A 16180-nucleotide genomic window follows, 5' to 3' on the forward strand; every position below is an offset into this window, starting at 1 on the left:
CTTTTGGGAACTTACAGATGGGCAGATAATAACATATCAAGTATGTTCCCACATGTGTAGCTAACATCTGATAAGTTCTCACTGACTCAAATCCTGCTGCATCCGTTGCATTGCTTTTACTGTAACTGGAGATGTTAAATATTTTTTATAAAAATGATGGTAAAATACTGATGTTGTTTCAATTATGTTAAATCCTTACAGAAATGTATATTTGTCCTGTCCTTTACATGCACACATGTAACACAAGTAATTTAACTGTATCTACATGTGTTTACTGGCAAATCATTTTAGCAGAAGGCCTTAGCCGTATTAATAGCAAATGTTAATGAATTGGCAATTGTTCGCATGCTGACTTGCTGAACAAAGATGGTGATCAAAGTAAAAATACCTTTTATTTGCTGAAAGTCAACATTTTAAAATCATGTTGAATTTCTTTAATGCAACATTTTATTCATCTCTTATGGGTTGGATTGTATATATTATCCAATTATAAGGCGTATCTAAAATACATATGAAACATCTCATTTAGTTATATATTATATTTGTGGTTGTATAGATCAAATATTATAAATGACCTTTTAAAATGTACAGCCATTTCATACTTTGCTTTCATCTATGATCATCAATTTTATTCTTCAAGTATAAACCTAGAAAACTAAAAAAAAAATCTGATCATTGTCATACATTTTCTTTATGTATTTATTTGGTAATATTGGATTTCATATGTGTATCAATGAGTTGCTACACAAAAACACACTGTATGGTGAACGTGCAACATAGCGATGTGTCATTGGTTGAAACGAGGACAGAAGAAGAAGAAGCATGAATGTTCTTTATCAGTTTGACATTGTGAACAGTTAGTTGAGTGACCTTGAATACTTATCTGTCAAATTGTCAGCTTACAAGAAAGTCGTCATTTTTGCTTTATAGACTCCTAACTTCCCGTTATAATAATTTACAATGTTTAAAAAGGATAAAACCAGGCTGTAAAACACTAAACGTAACCAGTGTTTCTCTTTCTGGTGAGAAAAACAGTGAACCCTGTCCTGTTGAATCAGCTGTGTGTGCAGGATTTTCCTAATTTGAGTCACGGATGTGGCCTTGTAATATTGAACATTTGCTAAATATTAACTAATGTATTAGAAATCAGCTTAATAAACATGTTTATCTCCCTATAAAGAAAATCTGAGAGGTGCTTTCACTAGAACTAGTTGGGCTTATTATCTTTAGAACTTACAACAGCTTCACGCGAGACACAGTACTTTTTTATTTGTACATTCGCATCAAATCCGATGAGTTCTCTCAGTTACAGATGGTTATTAAGTATACAAATGTGGGGTGCCATAACATTTGTCATGATTCAATCAGCTATTGTGGTTTAAGTAAGCATTTCTGCAATTTGCACTAATGGCATGGAATAAATAATGTGAAAGAAGATTCATATGGATTTTATCTGGATTAGAGAAGGAGTATGAGTTACATAGAATGATAGCAGAATAAAATAATTCGACAGGAAATAAAGCTGTCCTACTTTTGCCTGTTCTGTATATATTTAAGTGAGTCATGTTTGAGACGTGTTTGACCCCGAGTATATGAGCAACATTTGGAAGACGACATTTCCCGCTTCACAAAAACATGACCCAACAATATGATGACATGTCGCTGAGTCAATCTCAAACAAAAACAAGCCTGGCTGTCCCCGTGCTTCCTATCTGTCTTTATTGGAAAGTTTATCCCTGCTTTCTCCCCCTCCAGGATGAGTTTGCATCATCTTCCTTAAGTCAACATGAAGAGGGACATTGTGTTGTCTCTCTCTGTCAGACCTCTCTATAGCAGTAGCAGTGCCTCAGTACAAAGCGGGGTAGAAGTCATGACAGCAGAGCCCCTGACTCAATGCTGCTTTGGTTAATCAGTAACCAGAGTGGGAGCAGCGAGGCTGGCCTCTGTTAAATTGAGGGGGCCGAGCAGCCTGGACCTCATTCAGCACCTCACTCAGCAGCAGCAGACACACTCGGTAAGAGCACGCTTTGATTTGATCTCATTTTCCTTTTGATTGTGCAGTGAATATCCAAACCCTTCAGAGGTGAGGGGCAATGTTTGGAACTCTATAACTGATTTGACTAATCCAATTATGTTCCACAAAACCCAAATATAGTGTTCTTTGTCCAACTCTCTTGGACAAAACGTTTTATTCAATGAGTTGCTTAAGTTCATAAAAAAAAAAAAAATGCTACTAATTTCTGTAGAGTTGCTACTTGAAGGTTATAATGAATCAGATCGCATGAAATAATGCAGTCAAAGATTCTGAATTTGGCAAAAAACATGTTGTCATTAAGTCACTGGGTACACAGGTGTGCTGGTTGTTTATAAGAACATTTGAGTGCAATGGTTATATTGATTAGAGACTAAGGCCATGTCCTCTTGTACATTTCCTAATAGAGGAAAATCTAGTGTTTGCTCACCCCTTCCAAGAGTCCATCAGTCCACATTTCTGCACGTTTAACTCACGGGATATAGTCCTATTTTTGCACAACAGCTTTCACCCAAGCTACTCTCCTACATTGTAGCTTAACACATAAAATGTTCACAATAAAGGAGCGAAAGTTGTCAGTTTAGCTTAGATGGCCGACTGTAGTATTTAAAACATGGTTTAGTCTCATTTGTTAGGCACTCCCTAAACAAAGTTACTCAATGAACTTGTCAGAAATGTTTTAAAAATGTACTTCATGTATGTGTAAAAGTGTATTTTCTAACCTGAATCCATTCATTCATTCATGTGTTTATTTGTACCGTTAATATAATTTAAAATGTCCAAATAATATTGCCCACCGTTTTGTGTATGGTAACAGTTTGGATTAAATGACTAAAAGTCCACGCTCAGTTGGCGTCCCAGATCGAAACGCTGCGATACCAGGATTTAAAGAAAGAAAACAATATCCAAATGAAACATCCATCTTATTTTAGTCAGTGAACACACACAAATTTGCCCACAGCAACGTAGATGCGTCTTCATTATCTATGCGACCTCTGTTGCCGAGGGTAATGCCTGCTTTCATTCATTGGGCAGCAGGAGAGGACACACAAAGAGAAATCAATCCATCATTGACATGCCGCTCTATGTCCAATGTTCCTGCCAGCCAATCCTGTCAGAGACAAAAAACCAGATCCAGCCAGATTTCAGACGAAAGCCAAACTAATATTGATGTAGAACTCAATGCGCACTTAGACTCAGGAGGCAAAAGATATACTCAAGGTAATTCATTGCTTACTAAAAATATCTGTCTCCCACAGAAGAATCTATTGTATCATCAAAAGGGAAAATGCGGTCGTCTCTCGCAGCCCTCTTGCTCTGCTGCTACCTCTCAGGAAGTCAAGCCAACCGTGTCTACGTCCACCCCTTCTCCCTCTTTGCTGCCGCTAATGTCAGCTGCGAGACCCTGCAGACCAAGACGTCCAAGCCTCTGCACACGGTTCCTGTGGCCCCCCTTGATATCGAAGTCATGACACCCGACAACAGGGACCAGTTGGAGGTGGACGCCCAGAGGCATAACATCACAACGAAGACGGCGGTCCTGGCACAGCTGCTGAACACTCTGGGCCTGAGGTGGTACGAGGCTCTCAGCAGGCAGCAGCCAGGCACCAACATTCTCCTGTCTCCGGTCAACACCTTTGGTTCCCTCATCACCTTCTACCTGGGGGTCTCCACGAAGACAGCGATGCCATACCAGGTCTTTGATTTTGATTTGTTTTTGTAGAGATAGACCAAAGACGTTCAAGGCATGCATAGCCTGCTTTTTTCCGTTAAAATGTTTCTGATCTGGTGTTGTACTTTCACTCAGAGAAGTAAGTCTTTCTAAATTCACTCCTTTCCTTCCAGGATCTACTAAGCCTGCGCAGAGGAGCCGACAGGGAGGATTGTGTGTCCTTGGTGGACGGACACGAGCTCCTCAAGACCCTGCAGGGCATTAACTCTCTGGTGGACGACGGGCCAAAAGATGAAATCACCACCCAGGTCTGGACCTTCTCTCGCCAGGACGCTCAACTGTCAGAGGACTTTATTCAAGGCACACAGGATTTCTCTGACACATCGTTCACCCGCGGCGTGGACTTCTCGAATCCACAGGAGGCCGAGCATCTGGTGAACAGCTTCCTGGAGAAGACGTCAAATGGGAAGGTGAAGGGCATCTTCAAAGATCTGAACTCCAGCAGTGACCTGCTGTTTGTTTCTTCCTTCAACTTCCAAGGTATGTATCTGTTGTTCTTATCTTCGAACCCTTACCCCAACCTGCACCACCTTGCAGTACCTGATTGTGTTCTTTGGTTGTGTCTGTTCAGGCAACTGGAGGACAGCTTTTCAGCCAGAGAAGACCTCCCTGCGGGAGTTTTATGTGGATGAAACAACCACAGTGATGACTCCCCTGATGACCCACACGGGTCAGTACCACTACCTCAATGATAAGGTAAAACTTCATTCAAGGGACTTTGTCGTGCTTTGTGTTGGTTCATTTTTGTATTTAAAATATAAAAAGGACTTGGATGAGTATTCAACCGTAATAATTGTCCTTTGATACCATGAAGGTACGGCGGTGCACGGTTGTGAAGCTGTCTCTGAGCAAGCGCTCCCACATGTTGTTGGTCCTGCCTCATGAAGAAGCCAACATGAAGGACATTGAGTCAAAGCTGCTCACAGTCATCCCCGATTGGCAGGAGAGCCTCCAGGAGGGGTGAGTGTTGTCCTATAAAAAAAAAAACGTTAAATCCAAATGTATTCCAACTGATTGACCAGAAATCTGAAGCATCTCTGGTGTTTCATTTTCATTATACATTCTTTTTTAATGTCATCAACGTCATGAGACTTGCACTTGGATATAGCATTTCACAATTTCACTTGTGTTGAATAGCTCATTTCATATTTTGATTGTGATTTTGTGGAATTACAACTTATTGCATCATAATTGTGTATTAGTTAAATATTGCAGTTTCAGAATCAGAGAAGTGGAAAAAGTCTAGAACAGAAAAATTAAATAAAAGTGAGAACACATATCATAATATCACTAAGAGTTGTAAAGAAAATATTAAATGTATTTAATAAATTAAGTGAGCTACAAACATATATATTTTTTCCATCATTATCAATTACTAGTTTTTAAGATAACGAAAACCTTTTTTTCCATGATTGTAATAATATAGTTCCGGGTAATGGAGCATATGCAATTATATTGGCTTAAAAAGTTAAAAACAACAACAAAAACATGGCAAGTAACCGTCTATCAGTTAATCAATACTTTTTCAATGAAGAGCAAATAAAGGTTAAGATTGTTAAAGGGACGAGAGAGTAACGTACACTCCCATTTCAGTTCAAAGATCTTAAAACGTAGTATCTCTATCCCCACAGTCTGTTGGAGTTGTCCCTCCCAAAGTTCTCCATGTCCTCTGTGAATGACCTCCGTGACCTGCTGACCAAAATGTCTCCGATAGTCGAGGCCAAGCTGTTGGGCTCCGAGGCGGAGTTCACCAGACTCAGCAACATCCAACCCTTTACTATAGATCAGGTAAACTACATGATCTCCTCATATTATTAAAAAAGAAACACTCACTGTGTGTGTTTGCATCATCAACACATCTCTGTGTCCTCCAGGCGGTCAACAAGGTGACGTTTGAGATGTCCGAGGAAGGAGCAGAACTTCAGGATAAGATCCAGGAAGTGGGCGTCCCTCTGAAACTATCCATCAACCGGCCGTTCTTCTTCTCCGTCATAGAGGGAGATTCAAGAGCCGTCCTCCTAATGGGCAAGATCGTCAACCCTACTCTGTGAAATTAAATAGTAATAACTCATTTAGATCATACTTTTGTGTCCCGGTTGAACACATTTACACACATGAATAATGTGTAATATATAATTCAACAGTGTTATTCCTCTCAACCTAGCTGATGTCCTCTCAGTATTTATGAAAAGCTGTTACTTTAACTTGTTTTCAAGCAGCCTGTTAAAATGCTAATTTGTTTTTTTCAGTAAAATGTATTATAGCAGAGTTCTGTACACGTAGGTAGGTGCAGTAACCACAATTCTCCATGACGAACGACTAATACGTTGTGTATTGTAACTAAGAGTTTATTTTTGTTTTGTTACGATTTTTGATTGCTGAAATAAAACATTTGTATCCGAAGTTGTGTTTAATGCTTTAAATTACTGTCCAATCTTATGAGCCAACTAAACTGGACTGCAGGGAAATGCTTCTCAAAAGGTCATTTCACTTTCCGGTTAATGATTACTCTAAAGTTGTTGACCGTGTGAAAATTAGGATGATAAGCAGACTAATAAAACTACAGTTGAACAACTTATCTAGCTTCTCAGATGATACATCTAGTAATGATTTCTCGTCCCGCCTCTTATATTTACTGGAATGAATGCATTAATACCTACTTAATATAACTTTAAACCTTACCAAAGAACAAGACTAATAACAAAACAAACATCACATACTGGCAAAACAAATAAACAGTGTAGACTGAGTGACATGTAAACATTAAGAGCAGTGTCAACACATCTGTATTTAATCAATATAGCAATTTGCAAATGAGAACATCTGTCACACATTTTTGAAGATACAACGTAATAAATGTTGACATTGTAAAAGCAATATATATTTTTTTTAAACTTTTCTTCCTACTCGTAGATATTAGAAAATGGATGGTGACAGGAAAGCAACTTTGAGGCCCAAATACTAAAAGCAGTTACTCAAGGCCCACATTTTGTATTCCCAACATCAAAGTTGAACTTGGATTTATTTTATTTTCATCAACCTGTAGCGCATGTTAGCAGTGCTGAGGGAAAAAGATGTAAGCAATGCAATCCAGTAGCTAGCTAACGTCTTTTATATCAAAACATGCACATTCAAAACCGTCTCCGAAGTTCCTAATTTTATTCCCAAGTTAATTATATTATATAACTTTGATTTTAACAAAAATTTAAATATTACACACTGACAGACTTCCTTATTTGAGATGCATCCTTCACCAAGTAGCAGAAAGGATATAAATATTGATTAAAATTCTCTCTTTACAACTTAGATTTAAGACTTTTGCAATATTCTGACCCAACATGTACAATGACTTTCCAAAGAGCAGTGCATATCACCAGGATCAGGCATTTTCTATAAAAACATTTAATATACAATGCAGTCCCTTTTATTCACATTGACTAGGACAGAACCAATGATGACGTTTTTTTTAGGTTTCCAACAACAACTAGCGCACATCCGGCAGATTCCTGATGATAAATGTTTGTGATCTGTGGCTTTAAAGTCTGCATTTAGATTTGTTTGTACACAAATATCCCCATAATGTCCGTTCTTGTCACACGTTCTTTGTGGCCTTCTCATCACAAACTGTAACCACACTTTGACTCTAGTCTAGAATGTGACAAATATTGTTTTTCCTTCATTAGTGTTGAGGAACAGCAGCATGTTATTATGGAGTGAACATTTTACTGCTCAGCGAGCTCTCGGGCCTCTTTCACCAGGTCCATCAGAGTGGTGAACATGGAGATGTCGCTTGGCTGAAAACCCATCTTCTCGATCTGAGAAGATAAAACAATCAGAAACATTTCAGATGAGTTTTTAACAGAACTTGGTGCAATTTCTAACTTCAATAACATTTGTTTAAAGTATACGTTTGTTACCAGATAAATGTGAATTATTTGCATCATGATTATTATGTCTCTCCGCCCGCAGCCTACCTGTTCCCCCAGGTATTCCACATCCAGTGCCAGTTGTAGTCGGATCTTGCTGTCGTCTGTGGGTCCACCGTTGGCTCCTGCTGTGGAGGTCATGCTTGCACCCTTTCTGGCTTGCTTTAAGCGCTTCAGACTCTCCTCCATCTTCCTCACTGAGCTCAGAACCTCAGAGATGGTCTCATAGTACCTGAACACAAGACGTAGGGGAATGAAAGCGGGTATATGTGTTGGTTGCAGCTGGAAAGTCTTATTAAAAAGGCAAGCAAAACAACTCTCAAGAAAGAAAGGAAATCATTCTTCATTTATATAAAATGTAATAGCTCGTTCTGTAGAAAATATCGGCACAGGCCCTTTCAAAGCTGGTAATGTAATCATATCTGGGTGTGTATTTATGTTTGCAGGTGTGTGTCTTACCTCTGTGTGCAGTCAGACAGTGCCACTCGCAACCACTCTTTTGCTGTAGATTGGTGGACCAGCCCTGTTGAGTCAGTCAGTAGCTGAACTAACGGCCGCAAGGCGTTGTCCATGTAGGCGGATGCACGCACCGGCACATCCTAGACACCACGTAAAGTAGTAAATATTACAATTTGTATTGACTTAATGACTGCTGAATTTAAAGTATTTTTCTCATGTTGCAGTTATCAAGATGGGTTTTGTGTCATATCCATCGCTTTCAATCTCAACAGCTAGAGATTTCTATTTTTCTCTGTAAACTTTTGTTTCAGTCTACAATGATTGTACAATGTGACTGTAGAGCCTTGCAGTTGTCAGATGACATTGATGGAAAATATGAATAAAGATTCAGCATTCACAGATCCTTCAAGGACTCAGATCAGGTTCAGTGGCAAGGCAAGGCAAGTTTATTTATATAGCACCTTTCAACACAAGGCAATTCAAAGTCTAAATAAAACCTTATTCAATGTGTTCTCCTCTCTGAGCTACTGATTCCCAAATGGTGAGGATTTTGTCCCAGAGAATGTTGATTAATTAGGATTAAATTAAAAGTTCCTTTTTATAGGGTCAAAAGAAAAATAAAATAAGTATATGCCACAGTTCCAAGCCCATTAGCCTTCGAAGCTGAACTGTTGATCCCAATCCAAAAAGTTTCTCCATGAGGGAATGTTACATGAGGAAATCAATGAGAAACATGTTGGTGTGCGTGTTTGCAGCTTCACTGACCTTATTAGTCCTGCGGTACAGTCTTGGGACCTCAGAGGCACTCTTCAGGAAGCGGCAACTGCGTTCAGTCAGATGCTGGGTCATCTTGATATTTAAAGTGGGAATGCTACTGGACAGGCAAGTCTTGGAATCCATTAAGGCGTCTGACAGAAAGGAGAAGTGCAAACATGGTCCGAGTTACCCTGGTGCTAAAGCCAAGAGCCAAGGAGTGATTCAATGAGTGACTGACATGTTGTGTTTGGAGATGTCATGCTCTAAAGCCTAAAGGGGACTGAATGGAAACACTTTTAAATGTCAGTGAACACCAGCATTTTTTTAATAAATAAGAACAGCAGATAAAATGCAATAAATTGATGTACGCAAAAGCAAATATTCAAATCAATTATTTTTTACTTATAGGCTTAATTAGTATGATGTGTTCTGTAAGATTATGAAAACCTCTGTTGGACTGAAATCTTATTTTAATTTTGAAAAACTAAGGCCTTCCTTTAAATATTAGTGTCATGAAATCCTCCATTCTCATGTACTGACAAAACATTGTAAGATCAAGCCAACACTGCAACGTTATTAAAAAAGCCAAAAGGACTTTTAGCTTACCTTCCACCACAGCAAAGTTTTTGAATCCAATCGCTTCTAACCGTTTTCTGATCGTCTCTGACAACTCTGGTATCTGAGAGAAAACCAGGCAAGCTGTCAGTGTGGAAGCAATTAAGTAAATTAAGAAAAAAAGGATTACGCAAGTTATCTGAAGAAACATTTTGAAAGATGTAGAGAACATGTGTAATGTATGTATTTAGTTTGTGCACCTGTTCCTGCAGCTTCTGGATGTCAGCTGCTATGTAGACCAGCTGTTTGGTGGACAGAGAGGCAGGACTCCCGCTCTCACTCCCCCCCGACGTGCGGCTGGAGGTGGAGGAGGCGGAGCTGGGCAGAGGCCTGGTCGGCTCTTTAGGTAACTCAGGCGTTGGAGTCTTAGTCAACACCTGGGCGCACACCGATCAAGATGAGCAACAAGAGAAAGCGACAGCAACATGTCTATTCATTTGCATATTGCTCTTTTGGAATTACGCCTCGTTTTTTACCTCGTCAAGAAACTTGGCATATCGTGCGTAGAGCTGCAGCGTGAGCTTCCAGAAGCGATGTGCCAGAGGTGACAGGTAGATTTTGTCTGACCAACATCTCATCAGGCACGACCACAACACCTCCGACACCTGCAGGTGGAATGCACTGCCGGCTGCGCATGAACACACACAGATAGGTGACTGCAGGGAGAGTATCAGCTACACACCAGCATTCATGACAGAGAATTATTCCTACCTGGTGCGGCCTCAAGTCCATCACTGATGGCGTTCTCCAGACTTCCAGCAATTTCCTTGTACCTGGAAAGCCGTGAGACAAAACAATCAATGTGCTATCGGCTTATTTCATTTATCAGCTCTGACGTGCAAGTGTTCATGACTTGTAACAACACTGTTAGAAGAAATTGACTTTCCGGAAAAGCTGAACAGTGCCGGTTTGTGTTGTGAAAGAGGCCTAATCTTTACAGGGAGTGTGTGAGAGTGTGAGTGTGCGGGGGCGGTGGACATTTCTCTACTTTTTCATACGAATCAATAGCCGTTCAGTCAAGGTCCAGTGTCATGTTTATGGGAAATGTTTTTATAATAAGCCGACACATCTGGAGTTTACATTTTGCTTCTTATCATCATTCTTTAGGAAACTCAAACCCATAAGATCTTTTTTCACATTTCTATCACAATAGGCATTCTTTATCGTCTGCCAACTTGTGTTTTTCCACAAAAAATGCTGGTAGGCTGCAATTTTACAGCTTGTCTCTTGGGTTCTTCAAAAAGCATGCTGTGCAGAAAATACACCCGCCCTCCCAACGTCTGACTACTTTTGTTTAAGTCGAAGGGTTTACATTAAGATCAAAACACACATATTATCCACTGCCTGCTAGTAAAAAGAATGTAAGCTAAGGTTGTGATTATGTTTGAGTTTCTTTCTCAAATCAGAAATCTTTTTATTTAGTTTTGACAATCAATAAGCAGTGTTTGTCATATAGTAATGGTAAACATAATATATGAGTTTCTTTCTAAACCAAACCAGCTTGAAGAAATAGTTTTACACCCCCTTCGTTCATCAGAAGCGAACCTCCTCTCTATCCCCACACGAACGAAGCTCCGAACCTGGGGGGACAGAGCCTTCTCCATCGCTGCCCCCACCCTCTGGAACTCCCTTCCACACCACATCAGAGACTGCACCGACCCCCCCCCACTTTCAAAACACTGACCAAAACACACCTCTTCAGACTGGCTTTTAATTTGTGAATTATGCGGTGTTGGTTTTAATATTTATTTATTTTCTATTTCTATTTTTTATTCAATTTGATCATGTTTTATCAAACCACTGTAAAGCGTCTTTGAGCACCTGGAAAAGCGCTTTGAAATCAAATGTATTATTATTATTACATAACAAAATGCTGTAGATATTGATTGTCAGATACAAATAGTTACATGTAATGGTCAGACACAGCCTCCCCTGATCTAATATCACACATGAACATCTGACTAGCACTTCTAAAAAAGAATATGGGCAGCCAAAAAGAAGAAATACATTGCTCTTCTTTTATAACTTTTACAAGAAAGGACATAACGTTATTTTCGATATTAGCAACCTATTCCCTACAATTAGTATTTGTAAAGCTTTTTTTTTTTTTTTTTTAATGTTTATTTTCATTTTCATGGCTTTGTTGTTTAAGTTATATTGATAAGCATTTTTTTTTTTTTATATAAATGTTTTTGGTTTCGTCAGTGTGGGCATGTGCGGGTGGAGGGAGGGAGGGGGGAGTGCGGTGAGTGTACTGTGATATTGCAATATGTGAAATGGCATCGATTATTGTACACTATAATGAAATAAAAAGACTTGTAAAAAAAAAAAAAAATCCGAACAGCTTTCAATTTCAAAGGATAGAAATGTGAAGTCCAATATGATGTTAGGTGAAGCATACAAATGTGCTCTTAAAGGAGATATAACTGGCTGTAGTGTACCCTGTGTGACCTATAGGCTGCAGTATGTATAAATCATATTAATAATGTACCTTAGTTGAAAGTAGACAGGCAAGTTCCATTTGTTCTGGAAGGTGGTGTATGAGTGGTGGACTCTCAGTCTCTTCACACTGGCCTGGGAGCTGCACTGACGCTCAAACCTCCGCACAAACTCCATACTCTCACTGTAACGCTAGAAAATAAAAACAGAAAACACACATAGGTGACGCTACTCAACTCTGAATCATGCCACACAGAAGTGAATGTTTGTGCACACAAATCGTGCCCCTGTGTCTGTACCTCAAAGAATATCTCGGGGTTTCCAGGGTTGAAGAGGTAGGACAATCTCTCCTCTATCCCTTTGATCATCTCAGGCCACACAGAGTTCACCAGGAAATCATAACCTGGCACCACGACAGATTTGTCACTGAGGAGAGAGGGAACATCAGCACATTACAAAGTATGAAATATCATCTACTTTCTACACTACGGTTTCATTTTATGTGCAGAATGTAGGATTAGTATTTGTTTAAACATATTAAGTCAATTACGTATTGTAATTATATATATATAAGAATACAGAATAAAAATGAACCAATACGCCCAAGTAATCTATTCTAAAGTAATATCTAATACTGACTGAAGCATCGTAAAGACTGCTATGGTGCTACGAATAGAAATGTGAGCAGCCAATACACTGAATGCAACAGTTCCACACATGAAAGCAGATGATTTGCTTTTCTAATAGGAGCAGAGGATTTCAAAGCACAACAAACATTTTGAGGACAATAAAGCCGCTGGGTCTTTGTGGTGATCCCAGACAGGTGCCCTTTGGATCCTTTGCTTACTCCCTTTGTACATTTCCCCACTGTGGGACAAATAAAGGCTTTCTGATTTTAAAGAGGAATATGGTCTCAACATTTTGGGGATAAAACAACCGTTGGCATTTTAATTAAAAATGGCCATGTAAAAAAAAAAAAAGCTATCTTAATGTTGCACACATATGGATGAAGATGGAATAAACCACAAAGAGTTGCTTGATCTATTCATGCTTTGAATTCATTTGCCTCCATGATAACAGCAATACCTGGATCTGGCTCCTCCAGTCACCTCTCTGAGCAGTCTGCAGTGATGAGGAACAAACTCCAACAGTCTGGAGTACATCAACTGGAGACCATTCGGACTGGACTTCACCACCTCTTCCACTATTACCTAAAATAAGGAAAAGAGAGGAGAGGATATTCTGTTAAACATATCTGTTATTTTAAAGTACAAACTCCCTTGGCTCTACAGTATATTGAAACATGTCTTGTATGTTTACCTGGTCCATGTATGGCTTGACCAACACCTGTCCCACCAGGGCCTCAGCATCTCGAGTTTTGTCTATGGTGGCGTACGTCCTCAGGCAGTGACACACCATGTCCAGGTTGGATGTTTGCAGACCCTCGATCAGCACGCCCTCCAGAGACTGCTGCAGCATGGAGGTGATCCCTGCGATACGCTAACAGAGGACACAGCCAAGAATCAAACACAGTATATTCCAGCTAACATCTGTATAAAAGTGAAAACTAGGATCAAATGTTTGGGAAATATCGTCTGCCTTAAACAGAAAGAATGCACCTTTTTTTTTTTTAGCTGTTTGACGTTAACACTTACAGGTCTGACTTTGTCCAGTAGGGGCATGCCTTTGCTCTGTACAGCGTGGAACTGTAGCTGGTTGAATTCTGTAGCAATCCTCTCCAGGACCTGGCCTGCTAACAAGGGACTGAACAGAGGCAAAGAGAACAAGTTAAGACACAATGGCTTAGTGCGACATTCCTGCAGCAAATAGCTAATGCTATTTGAACCTCTGGCATATGGCTAGGTGATATAGAGATGCATAAATTGAAACTCTTATAACGTGTTTAATAACCTGCCCTGAGTGTTTCTCAGTTACAATGTTGTCTTTTTAATAAATCAGACACTGATGGTGCAGCGCCATACTATACCTCCTTATATAGGCTTTCTTTCCCTAACAAATAGTTTTTGCGCTGATCAGGGGGTACTTGGCTGAATTTTTTTTTCAAAGGGGGTACATTATTGAAAAAAGTTTGAGAATCACTGATCTAAGTGATACCAGTGGTTTTGAACATAGATGAGTGTCCTACCTGCTTATTTCCAGGGAGCCAGATTCCTTGGAGTTCTGCGAGTTGAGGATCTTCTCAATTTTCTCCACCGAGCGCACCACCTGAATCAGCCTCAATACACACACCTGATGGATGGGATATTGCCAGGTTATGAACATGTTTAAACTATTTAAAAACAGGATTATAATCCATTTTGCACTAAAAATAATTTGTTGAGGCAACACTGGGTTTACAGTTTGATAAATCATCCTAAAGTATATTTCATGATGAACTCTAAATATGATCAGATGAAGATGTCAGACAGGAAGAGGAAGAGCCAAACCTTCTTTTTCTGCAGATCGTCCTGTTTGGTTAGCTGGTTGTCTATAGCCTGGATCACCTCACTCACACAGGACCGCAAACTCTGAAACAGACATCAGGAAGAAACATTCATGAACACTGTGACAGGGATTTATCAAAGGTTTCAGTTAACTTCACACGAAAACATACCATAACCTCCTCTCGTAACTGTCCTAACGGCACAGAAAGCTGATTGAGGGCTTTGTCCATCCCCACCTGAGTCAAGGGAAGCAGAGGTCTAAGATTAGGGTCTATCTACTATCATGTTATCAGATTTACTTAAAAAACAAAAAACTGCATGGTGTGCTTCCTTTTTGACCACCATTATAAGACCCCATATTTTCAGGCTGATACTGATATTGATAGATAAGAAAACAAACAAGATAACAATCAAGAGATATTCTTTTAAGATAATTTAAGCATACTTATTTTCAGTTTAAAACAATACACCACTTAAAATATAGATTTACAAGAAAAGCCAACTAAGAAATGCATTCTTTGAATGTGTAGGTTAGGCTCCAGAAAAAAAACATCTGAACAAAAATCATGACAGTTTATATTTAAGATAAAGCTTGTCACTTGGACATAGCTAATATTTCTTGATAGACGCCAAACTGAATTGCCTTTTTTGTTTACTGTTGACTACAAGCTGCTGATTGCAAGGTCCAAAATATACAACCAAATTAATTACTGACCAGGTTGGTAGAGAGGTTAACAAAGTCGGCATAGTCCTTATTGATGAGCTCCACCATGGCTGTTTTCAGCAGCTTGTAATAGAGCTCCAGGTCCTCCCTCATCTCCTCCATCTGGACCTGCTTCCGACACTCCGCCACAAACTGGTCCACATCAAAGTCATCCTGCAGGGAGTAACACCAGACAGAGCAGTCGTGTACAGGTTAATACAAGGTTTATATAAAAGCAGCCAGTCATGCATGGAACAACGAGCATTACTAATGCAGAGAAAGTCGACTTTAGCTACAGAATGACGGACCAAAAATACAAATGTAGGCACCTGATACTGAATGAACACATTTGTATTCACGAAACACGTCATTTGCTGTGAAAGCTCATGTTCTGTAAGGGTAACGTTTGACATGTCCGACATTAACAACATTAGCTAGGATCGTGAATGTGTACCAAACATGTACAAACAGTATTAGGTATTATGTATTCATAAATAAATAATACATGTTTAAGGAAGATAAGCAGCATCCAGTATGAACATTCAACTAGCTAATGATAGCTAGTTTAACAACATAAGCTTTATATAGCGTGTTAACAAACTTCCCGTTTTTTCTTACCTTCATAAAAACATCCTTATCGAAGCACAGCGAATCTGGTCCCTTTGGTAGATTCATATTTGATTATAAAATACAGCTACAGCATAAAGTGTAAATGTAAGAAGCCTCCAGCTAGCTGCTAGAAACAAGCTTCCGCAAACATGGCAAGTGCACCATCGAAGAAGAGTGTGGAGGACCACTGACGCCATAGCGCCCTCTGGAGGCCAGACGGGGTACACTGAGGCGAGGCGAGGTTCATGCTTATTACCCTGTTCTCACCATAAAAAAGTTAACAAAATATTAAATAAATACAATACAAGTTACTTACTCCATTAAATGGATAATGAGTTCAATGCTGGCTTACATTTTGCTATCTGCTTTCTATTTTTTAGAAAGCAGGCTACACGTTGACGCGCTATCATTTGGACTGATTTTACTGTATTTGACATCATTAAATCAAAGTCAACGCATGACCAG

At 39.4% G+C, this 16180-nt stretch overlaps 2 protein-coding genes across 3 annotated transcripts; one reads left to right on the forward strand and one right to left on the reverse strand.

Annotated features, from left to right (window-relative positions):
• The first annotated feature begins 1856 nt into the window (after positions 1-1856).
• On the forward strand, positions 1857-6167 carry agt (angiotensinogen). 2 transcript variants are annotated; one of them, XM_079686117.1, is made up of 7 exons: positions 1857-2014; positions 3292-3728; positions 3878-4244; positions 4336-4460; positions 4579-4724; positions 5396-5552; positions 5639-6167. In XM_079686117.1, exons 2-7 carry the CDS (start codon positions 3321-3323, stop codon positions 5813-5815), a joined length of 1380 nt encoding a protein of 459 aa, XP_079542243.1. In that variant the 5' UTR covers positions 1857-2014; positions 3292-3320; the 3' UTR covers positions 5816-6167. The 2 variants fall into 2 exon arrangements, with proteins under 2 accessions (XP_079542243.1, XP_079542244.1); XM_079686118.1 differs by having other exon boundaries at positions 1867-2014; positions 3295-3728.
• A 338-nt stretch (positions 6168-6505) lies between these two features.
• Positions 6506-15922, reverse strand: cog2 (component of oligomeric golgi complex 2). The gene is made up of 18 exons (XM_079686116.1): positions 15725-15922; positions 15119-15280; positions 14574-14639; positions 14407-14487; positions 14106-14209; positions 13615-13723; positions 13280-13459; positions 13046-13170; positions 12259-12385; positions 12012-12151; positions 10232-10293; positions 9997-10148; positions 9721-9897; positions 9512-9584; positions 8915-9057; positions 8150-8289; positions 7739-7922; positions 6506-7579 (listed from the first exon to the last, which is right to left on the reverse strand). The coding sequence occupies exons 1-18, from the start codon at positions 15779-15781 to the stop codon at positions 7487-7489; spliced, it is 2175 nt and encodes a 724-aa protein (XP_079542242.1). The 5' UTR covers positions 15782-15922; the 3' UTR covers positions 6506-7486.
• Between the last annotated feature and the right edge of the window lie 258 nt (positions 15923-16180).

The sequence above is a fragment of the Notothenia rossii genome (assembly GCF_949606895.1).
Source record: "Notothenia rossii genome assembly, chromosome: 6".
Taxonomy (NCBI): domain Eukaryota; kingdom Metazoa; phylum Chordata; class Actinopteri; order Perciformes; family Nototheniidae; genus Notothenia; species Notothenia rossii.

Coding starts and splice junctions, on each gene's coding strand:
- agt (XM_079686117.1), top strand. CDS start 3,321: ATGCGGTCGTCTCTCGCAGCCCTCTTGCTCTGCTGCTACCTCTCAGGA. Junction 4,245..4,335: donor TTCTTCCTTCAACTTCCAAG/GTATGTATCTGT, acceptor GTGTCTGTTCAG/GCAACTGGAGGACAGCTTTT. Junction 5,553..5,638: donor AACCCTTTACTATAGATCAG/GTAAACTACATG, acceptor TGTGTCCTCCAG/GCGGTCAACAAGGTGACGTT.
- cog2 (XM_079686116.1), bottom strand. CDS start 15,781: ATGAATCTACCAAAGGGACCAGATTCGCTGTGCTTCGATAAGGATGTT. Junction 14,488..14,573: donor AGTTACGAGAGGAGGTTATG/GTATGTTTTCGT, acceptor TGTCTGTTTCAG/AGTTTGCGGTCCTGTGTGAG. Junction 13,171..13,279: donor TCAAGCCATACATGGACCAG/GTAAACATACAA, acceptor TCCTTATTTTAG/GTAATAGTGGAAGAGGTGGT.